This window comes from Perca flavescens, chromosome 2 (genome assembly GCF_004354835.1).
Source record: "Perca flavescens isolate YP-PL-M2 chromosome 2, PFLA_1.0, whole genome shotgun sequence".
NCBI classification, from domain to species: Eukaryota; Metazoa; Chordata; class Actinopteri; order Perciformes; family Percidae; genus Perca; species Perca flavescens.
This window is the reverse complement of record NC_041332.1, coordinates 34709340-34722132: the sequence shown is the minus strand read 5'-3', so window position 1 is coordinate 34722132 and position 12793 is coordinate 34709340. Positions and strand designations below refer to the sequence as shown.

The 12793-nt window shown below is 44.0% G+C and overlaps 1 protein-coding gene across 1 annotated transcript; it reads right to left on the bottom strand.

Annotated features, from left to right (window-relative positions):
• Positions 1 to 93: 93 nt before the first annotated feature.
• On the bottom strand, positions 94 to 10718 carry LOC114546081 (E3 SUMO-protein ligase CBX4). The gene is made up of 7 exons (XM_028564748.1): positions 9944 to 10718; positions 9735 to 9842; positions 8057 to 8356; positions 7814 to 7857; positions 7193 to 7258; positions 4724 to 4790; positions 94 to 2871 (listed from the first exon to the last, which is right to left on the bottom strand). The coding sequence occupies exons 3-7, from the start codon at positions 8123 to 8125 to the stop codon at positions 1384 to 1386; spliced, it is 1734 nt and encodes a 577-aa protein (XP_028420549.1). The 5' UTR covers positions 8126 to 8356; positions 9735 to 9842; positions 9944 to 10718; the 3' UTR covers positions 94 to 1383.
• Between the last annotated feature and the right edge of the window lie 2075 nt (positions 10719 to 12793).

Sequence of the window (12793 nt, the reverse complement as noted above, 5' to 3'; positions counted from 1 at the left end):
CTGCCATTCTAGCAGCCGCCCGCCCTTTCCAGTTAAACACTTTTATTCTCCGTGGAAAACCAAGGAGACACACACACACACAAAGTCCATATGTCACTTGCAAACAATTTTATTATTGCAAAATGTATCATAGGAAGCTTTCATTTTATTTAGTCTGCACACAAAACATCAAAAGTGCATCTGATCATTGTTCTCACAGAGCAGTTCGATACACCTCAGATCATATAGTGCTGGAAGGGATTGCTGGGGGAAAAAAAAGGACAGGGGGCATGTATGACACAAGGGAACAGATCTGGTTATGACAGGCATGTGTGCTTTTACATACTTTTAATTACTGCGACGTTGCAAAAGTCACTCAAAATATGACACAAAGACAATCCATTCAATCCCATACGTAACTGTGTATAGCCTTTTAACATGTCAGGGAGGCAGAGAACAGAAAAAACGAAGAAGTGAATCATGGAGCACGCAGCTGGTGGTACTAATCTATTGGATTACACAGCTAGACAGGCAGTGTTAACAGAGATTGGTGACTGATATAAATCAAGTGAAAAACGCCAGTTTTTAGTCACTGCGCTGCTACAAAACATACAATAAATAGAGTCACAGAGTTGTACATCTGCCGCCTTAATGGAAGTGACTTGTGCTCAGTATCGGATCTCGAGATGCGTGACGCAAAACACACTTTCCCTTTGAACGGAGGTCAAATAAAAAGGAGCATAAATCAAACATTAACCATTAATAATCTTTCATTTTCCTTTTTAACAATGGAAATCACATTTATCGACAGAAAGGCGCTTCATTCGACTTTATCTGCTTGTTTAAGCACGTCTAATGGCATAATCTGTCCAAGCAGCATGCATCCTTGTTTAAATCTGTCCATCTGTTCACACACACACACACACACACACACACACACACACACACACACACACACACACACACACACACACACACACACACAGTGTAAATTACCATGTTTCAATACAGTTTTTCTTCCTTACAAAATTCCCCCATATAGCCTACATTTGTTTATCCTTATCTGAGATGCAGACAGTTGAGTGTATAATCAAATTATTGAGTATTTACAAGAGTTAAGTGCATCTTTAATCAAAGTGTAGACATTTATTTGACCTAATTTGGCTTTTTAAACTATGTTCGAAATAGCTGAAATTAGATACTGCATGTGACAAAAGCTCCAGCAGTAACAACAAAGAGCTTAGAAGAAGAAATATGCAAATAACGCAATAAAAAGGATTTTTTTTTTTTATATCTGAACTATACAAAAATGAAAACAAACATCAAGGGGGGCAGTTGTACATTCAAACATCTGAAAATACAAATATCTCTTATGTACATTTATACAGTTGGTACCCAGTTGAGTTACACTTTGATGTATTCCTTAAATGTGACTGTGAGGCAGTTTGTAGTAATGTCTGTGATCACTATATTCCCAAGGAAAGGCTGGAAAGAGGGAAATGTCTCCTCTTTTCTCTTTTCCGGGTCGGAAACGGACAAAGAAGTGACGTTCTCCTCCTCTGTAGTTTTTTGTGTTTCAGTCCGGGGCTGACTTTCCGTCTGTGCGTCCGTTTGTGTTTGAGCTTGCGTGTCTGTTTCGTCCCGCGTGTGTGTTTTAGCTTGCGTTACAGTCTGAGCCTGTGGGTGTGTTTCAGGCTGGGTAGCTTTAGGCCTGGACTTGACAATGCTCAAGTCAATCGGCTCCTCTTGGTCCACATACCCGCAGTCCTGCAGTCCTATGGGACTCTGGTGTCCGTTTTGGTCCATGCTGACGCTTTGGGTGGGTGAAGACACCGTGTTGGCAGCGCCGGTGCTCCTGGAAGTCCCAAACCTCTTACTACTCCCATGCTCCTCGCTGTCTGTGTCACAGAGGTGTCGCTTCAGTCCTTGAAATCCACCTTGGCTTCCTCTTTTGTCCAGTGGGGAGGGAACTCCCCCATCCAAAGGCAGGGCGAGCAAATTAGGCTCGGTTGTCAATTGTAAAGGCTGATCGGCTGAAAGCTGCCCCTGACCCCCGACCCCGACGTGTTTATCCTGTTCAGTCACAGTTGGCTCCGATTTGGGGGACTGTTCCTTTTCTTTGGGGCAGTGTCCGTTTAATCCAGAGCTGGAAACCCTCGGTTTGTCTTTGGGGTTTTTGGAAAATCCATTCATGAGGCCCAGCTTCTTGATGAGCTTCATCTTCTCGAGGTGGTTCTCCGCACCGGTGTCCGTTCCTTGCGCCGGCTTTTCGCCGGTTTCAGAATTGCCGTTTTTAACCTTGGCCGCTTTCATTCCGTTTTCCATGTACTTGCTCATGACGATAACAATCCGCCCGTTCTTGTTTTTGTTCTTCACGATCTTTAGCTTGCCATTGCTGACGCCGTTCGACTGCGCTAAAGCGTCCTCTTTAGGCCTGGCCGTCTCCGGCTCTTTGTGGCCATTGAGGTCTGCCGGAAGCTTCTTCAGCTCCATGGTGATATCCTTGACTTTGGTCAGGCAGCCTGAGTCCTTGTCCCGGACCCACTTTTGCTGCAGCACAGGGGGAAGGTTGTAGCCCTTGTTAGCCAGCTCCGGAGCTTTTACCTCTCTGGGTTTGGCGAATAAGGGCTCGTGGCCGTTGAGGTCCGGCTGGTAGTGGTGGTGCTTCTTGCTGTTGAGCTGATAGTAGAGCTTCTTGCCGTGTGCCTGCTGCTCGGCATCGCGCTCCCTGCACAGCGGCTGGTACGGGTGGTGCTTCTTGCTGTTGAGCTGGTACTGCTGGCCCTGGGGGCGGAGCATCTGGATGGGGCTGGGCTTCTGACAGCTGTCCTCGTCCAGGGATGCCTCATGAAGGTCCGCCAGAATACTGGATCTCCGGGCGAAAGAAGGAACCTGTGCAACCGGACGGTAATTAGTTTTATTAAAAAAAAGCACAGTAACATACATCATCAATATTACATGAAGAATTGTGGATTTTCTGGTGTTTTTTTACAGACGTATTTAAATGGGCATTAGGGCTGCGCTATATAAATAAATATATATATATATATATATATTTTTTTTTTTTATGGTCATCACAGTATCTACTGGCTCAATAAACACGCCGCGAAAGGCTGGGACATATCGCGAGAGACACTTTTAGTGTGTGTTGAAAGAAAATATTAGTAGAAAACTCCACATTAAAATGGTGCCTTTTATATTCAGCTCAAGGATCAATGTGTTCAATGAAAGAATGCTGGAAATGATGTCCTTTCATTAGTTTTAAATTAAACAAGTACACTTTAATATCTGTTTATTTATCTTAAGTGATATTGTTATCGCGATATTCAACGTTATCGCATACTTTCCTCATATGGCGCAGCCCTAAAGCACATCCCTCTCGGTGGGGCATTTGACGAATGGTTAAACTGTCTACAGTATCTACACGTGTCAGGCACCAACAAAAAAAAACCATGGTTCATTGGGGCCCGTGAGTTGCACTGAAGAAACAGTGCTTGGAATGTGTGCGGGGCTCTTATTTCAGGGGCCTCGCTCCATGTTCACACAGGCCTCCCACAGCTCCTTCAGCCACCGGCCTGGCCATCACAGTGCCATTTCAAAGCGTCTCCTGTGGCTGTGACCTCAGCTCCGAGGAATGTCACTGGCTGCTTTGTGTCCCGTCGCTGACTTTAGCCCATGTGTTACCACCAACACCCTCCTGGGAGGAACAAAAAGGCTCCTCTGAGGGGTTCCCCTGGCCTTTTGGATCGCTGATTGATGCGCTTAATGTACGAGTCACAGGCAGTTAGCTGCCACTGTTAGGTCAGGGAACTGGTTCCTAAAAAATAACTAGATCTATGGTTTGTAATACATATTCTAGCACTCCCAACACCTAATGACTTCTGTGGTTCTGGAGGTGCTTTGAAAGCTGTAGACCCAGTGACAATGTTTGTTAGCAGGAACTTCCATGTAGAAAACTCCCGTACATACAATTTAACGGTAATGAGCAAACGGGAACAAGGAAGAACTGGCTACCCTCCCATCTCATTCATCTAAAATGCATGTTTGATGCTATTTATTTCAACACATTCACTAATGGAGAGCTCATTTAACTGTTGGCCCACATACTAAAGAAACTGACACCACCCAGACTAGCAGTCAGTCAGAGCGGCAGGTGACATGTTGCTGTTTGTAACGCTAGATTTGGTTTATCAAAGTGCTAGCAAAGCAACACGGGACAGGAAATAATCACAGCAGAGACTTCAGATAGCTCCGAGCACCGTGTTTAACTATATATCTTTAAAAGGTTACTGTTACGGCTGAAAATGACAACAGAAATAGACACTTTTGCCTATTTCACATATCTCCGCATTTCAACTCAACGTCCATTTGTCTACCCAGAAGTGATTTTTGTGTTAGCTCGACATTGCAGTGATTCGGTTTATACATTTAGAACAAAACGCCTGCGGTACAGACTAGGTGTGTTGAGAATACAGCATTTCCAGAGCTTGACCCAGTCTTGTGACTAAAAGTCAGGATATCTCGGCCTTTTGCTGCTTAAAATCGGACCGTTATTGTATAAACGGGCCTCCAACTTTATGGTAGTGCAATATTAAATCTGCCCCTATATCTGAAATTCAACACTTTGTCTATATTGCCTCCTGGGATTTGAGAGGGAATTGTGCAAGAAAACGGATCTTAAGCGTAGCTGCGATTCATCGTTAACATTATTGACGTCAGTGTTCAGTGTCAGTATTTTTCTCACCTGAACCAGGAGGTGCTTGGGCTTGGGTCCTCTCTTGCGATATCCCATCAGCTGCTCTTGGCGTTCCCTGTGGGAGAGGAAAACAGCAGCCAATCAGTGAAAGCATCTAGCAGAGATGAGTTGCCGTTGCATGGCAACACAACGTCACGGGTGTCCTCCTCAGGCTCAATTAGGAAACACTGAGTCCATGTTACAGGTTGCAGTTACACTTCCTGATGCAAAGTGAAATTCATTCAGCATGCATTAAAGGAGCATACCCCCCCATTGTTATGCATTTACCTTGTCACAATACCCTTCTTTATGTTTGTTACCTCATTACACTTAAGCTCAAACGTGGCTTCAAATGAGGCTTCTTCCACCCTAAATGACACTAATAGCCCGTGTAATGTCTGTATCCGCAGGAGGAGATAAAGACCAGCCCCTCTCTGACTTCCCTTTGCTTTCCTCCGTCTCCATGCAAGTCTCTCCGAGGCAGTAACTCAATACCGCAGACAGGAGTGATGTCAGTCCCCTCCCCCACCCTCCTCCCTCACATCTAATTACAATGACGACTCGGTGTATTTTCATAGCCTGGAATTCAGAGGATTTGGCTCCCCGGAGAGACGCGCAATTAGTTTCAATAAAATCTCTCCTCTTAAAAAACAAAAAACAAAAAAAAAGAGAGAGAGGTAATTGCAAAAACAGACACAGAGTGACGTCGGTGGTTCGCTTTAACGTGTGACCTGCGCCCAAAAAGGTTGCTGCAAGCAAAAGGTGAGGGAGGCAAGGAGAAAAGCCAGGGACAGTTTAACACGCCGTGCATCAAAAGAAATCCACTTACACTGTCCTTCATGTGGCGCTGGCTGGTGGTCGGTCACTCAACAGTCTATTTAGCAATTAGCCAAACGGCTCATTTTACCATAGCAGCCCACTTTGAAGACCATGGACACATTGTCCTTTTACTAATAGAGAACATGAGGAAGTTGCTCCAGTTAGACATTGAGACGGCGCATGCACCTTTGATTTATAACAACTAAGCTGCTATTTAGTTCCCCGCGAGTTCACACAGTCTCCATTTCCTCTTGCCTTTTCACTACATCATGATTAAATTAAGAAAAGACGTGCACCATAATTTAAAGCCCCCCGTTTGGCTTAATGTTACTTCACTAAGATGTTGGACCTTCACTGTGCAGAATGATGTAGGCTATATGCAGAGTTTGACACTAGAAGAACTGCTGAAGGGAGAACGTTTCTGTGTTCACCATAATATATTTGTAGGATATTTCTTTTAGGTTGTGTATTTGTATTCTACACTTGTATATATGTGTACATTGTTTTCATTGCTCTAAGTATATGTTTTGAGTAGTTGTTCTCCTATCTTAATTATTTCTTGTATTTTCTGTATGTCTGTACTGTATGTTCTTGTAACTTGCTGCTGTTACACAGTAATTACCCAGTTTGGGATTCATAAAGTCCATCTATCTATCTATCTATCTATCTATCTATCTATGAATTAAATCTGAGTTGAAGATGTGGACATATAAGCAGAATTTGTGACATCACACAGTTGTGACACAACTGGTTTAATATAGCCAATGATGGTGCAATGTGCAATTTACAAATAGGGTCATTTGGAAACTTGAAGACAGTGAACTTTTTAGTCAAGAAGGAGACATATTGTGTCTCATATATTGAACTTTTGAAATGAACAATGTTCATATAGTCATAGTTTTTTTGATTTTTCAATGAGGGAGAAGAAGTAGGTAGTCATTTTATCATTTGTAACTAACTTTTTTGTGTGAAAAAGAAACGTCAGACATCCGTTACTATTGAAAGTGTTTTGCATGTCTTCGAACATTTCTGCTGGGCGTCTGAAGTTTCAGTATCTACCTTACATAATGGTGCACATTGAGTAAAGTCTGAAAAAATAACCAATTTGGCAATTTAGCATTTAGCATAATCAATAATAATTAGTTTCTGGGTAATGTAATGGGTTGCCATGTCCTATGGGAGATGACACAGGTGCATCTGGTGACAGGATGGTGGGACAGCAGGGAGCACTTAGGCATAACCTGATGCTGACACTCAAACAACTATCAGGTGACAGAAAGTAGACGCAACAGAGTGTCACAGTTTGCTCTGGTAACCCTGACCTGAGATTAACCCTAACCTGACCTTCTGATGACAGCAGTGTTAATCCTAATCCTCCCCCCCCACCACCACCTCACCCCCAGCTGCTGAGTTTCTGCACATTGTGTAGGCTAGCTAGTTTATTATCAACATGGGATGATCCAGATAGAGTGACCAGGCGGCGCAGTTCCCAACTACAAACATACAGAGTTCCTACTTTAAAAATGTGAATGAGTAACAGACAACGTGTGAAAAAACTGGAAATGTAGGAAACTGGGACTATAAACCGGTTTGCGTTACTGTGTGATTCACATTGTGAGTCTCGACACGTGTGAGGTTTGTTTATCCAACTAAACTCACCTGTCTTGGAAAGCATCAAGCAGTCTTGGGTCCAGGATGTTTTCCTCTGGTTCCCACGTGTTGTATCTATTCAGAGAGCACAGAGTGAGCAGCGAGAACACATTGGTTGACGATAGAATATAGATAGATAGTTATTTTTGTCCCCAAAACGACCCTGGTCTTATAAATCCTCCCACAGCTGATATTTGTAGGCATGTACATGCGTAAACAACATGCTGAGACACTTGCGCTCCCTGTGGATGCACGTGTAATAAATCATGAGTAACTTTTACGCGCGGCTGTCGGGGTGGTGGTGGTGGTGGTGGGTGGAGTGGGGGTGGGGGGTATACAATGGCCTAGCCTCCACTCAACTGTAGATATATGGGCATTTCTTAAACACAGGGTTCAATTATAGACACGTCTTCCTTTAATTGGCACACTGGGGATTGCATACATTGTAAAACCACATCCATCATCGAGGCCAAAGCGTCGAGCGCCCAAAGCAAGAACGCGCAACCGCCCATATGCGCGCCCACGCTCGCACTGGTGGACACACTTCTTTTTTGAATGTTATCATTATGAGTATTGTTACGTGTTAAAAAAATAAATAAATAAAATAAAATAAAAAGGGGGCGGACTTACTTTGGGGACCATCCTCGCCACTTGACCAAGTACTCAGACCTCCCCTGTGAATGGAGAGAAACGGGATCATCAGCGCAACGTTACTTTACGCAGCAAAATGTACTCTGCATCGCACCGTCACATTTACAAATTACAAAAAACATGTGGTTCGGTAACAAGGTGAAGGTTAAAGCAAAGAGAAACGGCCCTCGTTTCCATGTGCACGGTGCGTTAAAAATGTCCTTCGGTGCTCTTGTGACAAACCTTTCTGCTGCGCTTCTTCTCGATGCTCTCCACCGCAAAGACGTGCTCTCCCGCGGCGGGTAGCTCCATTTTCCGATACAAGAGTAGCGGCTCTTGTGTTTTTTTCCCCTCTGCTTCTTTTTTGTTGTTGCTATCCGACACCTTATCCTCGTTTCCAGGCCGTTTTTTTTTTTTTTTTTTTTTCTTCCTGCTGCTCCTCTGATGTGAAACACAAGAGCCCCCCTCCTCCTCCTCCTATTTTCACTGCGCCTCTTCCCTCGCTTTCCCCTCGGAGAGACTCGCTCTGCAGACGGGCTCAAACTGCAGCGAGAAAACACTTCATGCAAATAGCCGTTGGCGTGACGTCAGCCGAGGAGGAGGTGACAGGGGCGGGGGAGGGGAAGGGGTTGTCCCCCCCCCCCACACCCTACCCCACCCCTGCTGCTTTCAGGGGCTATTGGAAAAAAGTGTAATCACGACTTTGGTGGCCTATTAACAATATGTAAAAAGTTATACTGTGGGAAAAGATGGAAAAAGACAGACGTTTCTATGAAAACATTTAGTTGTGGGAATAAGTGAGGAGCATGGAAACCATAGCAACAACCGGTTACAGCCTACATGAGTGAATTCTATTAATGTTGATTATTTAGCTTGTTTTGTGACCTTTTTTTTTTTTTTTTTTTTGTAGACCAATAAATTAGCACTTTCTTTGTATTTGAACTCATTATTTCAGTGGTTCCCAAAGTGGGGTCCAGGGACCCCCAGAGGTCCTTGAGGGAGTTCCTGGGGGTCCCCAGCAATAAAGGGGATGCTTATTTTCACTATAATTCCATCCATAAGTAACACAATGACAGAATGTTTGACAATTTGGCTTTTTTATACACTTTCTGTAATCAAACATCTAAAAGCAAATCTTTGGGGGTCCATGGTCCAATTTTGTGACAGTTTAGGAGTGCTTGACATGAAAAAGTTTGGGAACCACTGCCTTATTTCACCTTTAGTCAGTTTCTGCATAAATTAAACATTTATACTTTATTCTTTGCTATGCAGAATACACAATTGTTACAGGCTATCCAGACTTGTAGGCCACCATGGAAGAATGTGACGTTTTTTTTGTTCCAGCAGATTTCACAGGGTCTACCCTCTCTGGCTGAGAAGGTGCGTCAATGTGTTAGCCTAGCTAATGTTGTGTTTGGTTCAAAATAAAAGCTACACGTATACTTCCATGGCACAGGAATCCGCACACAGATAATGATCATACGTTACATTCTTTTGAATCAATCAAAGGCAAGCACATTTGAAAAAAAAACTGAATATGGTTCTCCAAAGTACGAGCTTAGATGAGACCCTGAACGCAACATGCGTGCCTCTTGTGTAGCTGGATGTGACGCGAGATCCAACTGCAAGAGGGTGCTATGGAAGAAGAGGGCGGGTTACCCTAAACCGCGGTGGCCTCAAAGCGCTGCTCACTAACTCCAACGTTGCAGCCTGTCGAGGCCTTCTGCTTTATTCTCTATTTCATTCAGGCTGGGGTCGTTAGGGATAGCCTTCTTTTCTATCTGGAGCTAGCCACATATAGCCTACCACCTACAGAGCTATCCAAAATGTTGGCTATTTATGCGCCGGGCGCATGATAGGCCTACAGCAGGGTTCACTTGTAATTATAAGACAATAAATATCACAAAACGAATTATTCTACCTGAAAACTCAAGTTAGGCCCAACCAACGTCAAGGCCAGAGCCTGTTGGACACTGCTTCATCCCCGCCGCCATATTAACAAGGCCTCGTCTATCAGTCCTGGGGAGTCCTGTGGGAACAAACGCCTCAGTAGGATGATAACGCTCCATGAATCATTGCTCGTGTAAAGTTAAATTGCAGGGAGAGCCCGGCTGCTGTTATGCGCATTACAATGAATAGATTTCCCATATCCTCTCTGAGTCAGGGTCACACAAAGACATGGCATTTCACATGGCACCGTGTCGCGGGGATTTTCTGATGGATTTTTCCCACTCCGCAGTGTTAAGTGATAGCCCCCTGGTTGTTTGGCAGCCAATGTAGGTCAGCATCCCCTGGCCGCCGGGGGCTCTCACACCGCCGGGGTTATTTCTGACTGCGGAGCCCCGGCATGACAGGCACCAGCCGGTTATCGCTTGGCACGCGGTGCGTGCAGACGTGACTCACGGTAGGCTATGAACCAGCTAAAGGCCTGACGTGGACTGGACATACACACACACACACACCTCTGGCAGTTTTGATTGGAAATGACAGAGCCCAAGGTTTTCACCTATAGGCTAAGTGAAGGTTCCAATTATAATTGGACAAAGAGAGGGTTACAAAATCCCATATCCACCTGCTTACTGCCACTGGCTGCTATATCCAGCTATTTGTTGTTGTTCATTAGACTTATATGTACAACAGGGATACATTTTCGATGAATTGCTTTCAAAATAAAAATCTTAAATTGTCAAATAAAGCCCTGGTTGCCTTGTTTCATGCGGTCGGACCAAATAAAATTCAGCAGCGAGAGGGTTAAAGTGCAGGCTTCCCGCAGGCTGCAGCGCTCGGCCTATTGCAGGAAGGCACGACTGTCTTTCCTTATAAGGCAGGGAGCGCTAATCGGCGGTGAGATATCACACGGAATCGACGACCACAGCACGTTCACATTCGCCTATTTTGCTTTAAGTAGCCGTTCCTAAGCACGACGACTGTCCAAACATCCATTTCTCTTCACGGCGGGGCTCGCGCAGCAGCAGCTTCGGCGCGCGCACGAGCCACGCATACAGTCTGCTAATTCAGCTGCGTCGTTCCTAAATTAAGGACGAGCCAAAGGAACACTGTGGTCAATTATAGAAGCTAAACGGGAAGATGGAATGAAAACTCTCAAGAAATTCTACACCCTTATTAAAGCTATATCTACACCCTTATTAAAGCTATAGGAAGCTGTTATCAGACGTCCGTCCTCATGTCACCTGCTGCTCCCCTGTCCGCCCGGCGGCCGAGCCCAGACATGATAGTTCCACACCCAGAGAACAGATAACAGTAACCATGACATACTGTATTTAGGCTAAACATATATCTTATCTAAGCATTGGAACGATGGCCGACGACGCCTAAGGTTGATATATACACAGCGCTCACGTGACAGTTTGGTCTAAATGTTAAAGAGCTTTTGGAACACGGCACGTGCTCCAGAGTCGGATGGAATGTGATCCCGCATGTGCGTGCGTGCGTGCGTTATTAATGGTACCGCGCGCACAGAACCTTGACCCGGGAAGCACCGCGGAGTCTCGCGAACATGTCCACACTGCAGCTGGATGCGTTCAAGGATAAACCCATTCAGCGCCAAAGCTGTTTAAAGCACCATTCATTTCATGATATTTCGATGTCAAATGGAGCATAGTTTAGGGAAACTAGGCTGTTAAAAAACGAAACCAAAAAAAAAACAAAAAAACAAGCCAACAAAATTCCAAAGAACGCGGCGGAGGCGAACAAACTGGTCTGGTGTCTTCTGAGAACACTGATAAACAATTCCGATGTAAAACCGCACATGTATCTCCACCCTAGATCATCAATTAAAATGGAAGTTCAGAGGTGCCAATTTCTCAGGAAAATATGACGATCTCTCTCGGACTCTTAATTCTTTAATTTGTGGATATGAAAATGGTCTTTTGCCCGTTTTACGAAAGGGCTCGCTGAAGGTGATCACTTCCCTACAGTCAAAGAGATGAACGAGAAATTTACAAGAAATGAAAGAGGAAGGAGCTTGTTCTGTATGGAGGGAATTTAACTGTAACGGCTTTTACATTAGACTATATATCCTGACATTAATATATCAAACCTATTAAGATAAGGGCGTTACAATTGGAAAATAAATCATTTAGCCCATTACTTGTTCAGCTGTAGCTCTTCTGTAATTGTTAGAATTTTGGTTTGCTCAGTTTTAAACGTCAACCTAACGCCACACTTGCACCTTTTAGACTTCAGTTAGATAAGACAGTGATGTTCAGTTTCTCCTCTACACAAACAAACTCATCTAAAGCACATGATTGCTATATTAAATATTATTTTTGTCATCAAGGGAACAGAAAAGGGATTATTTTAAACAGTGACTGAAGGGAGGAAAAATGTTAATGACATCACTGTGAGGAGTGAAACAGGAAGCAAAATGGAGAGGTTTTGCTTTTTTACAAATTTTTTCAAAATGTCTTTGTTACAGGATTATTTCAGACAATTGTGTTCAGAGCATCATATTAGATATATATATAGATAGATAGATAGATAGATAGATAGATAGATAGATAGATAGACAGATAGATAGATAGATAGATAGATAGATAGATACTTTATTGATCCCCAAAGCAAAATTCAAGTATTGACGCAGAGCATAAATTACAGTAAATGTGTTGTGCTGGACAGAAACTCACAACACAGTTCCAGATTGGATACCAAGAACTGAAGATGCTCAGTGTTAGTGAAGGGCTGTAAAAGGGGATTTAAAAAAAAAAAAATTGTTGTTGTTGCTGCAAATACAGCGAGGAGGAGCAACAGCTGGCAAACCTGCAAGCTGATGTTTATGGACAAATATATACTTGGACCCATGGATCGGATGACGCCGCTGCTCCCACCCCTGCGAGTGAGGGCATCTGATTAAGATGACATTTCCACGTAGGAAAAAATGACGCTCTGTCCGCGTCACAGCAGATCAAGTGACGGCAGAGGAAAAACAGGAGGATGGAAAGGGAGACAAGGTGTCACGAA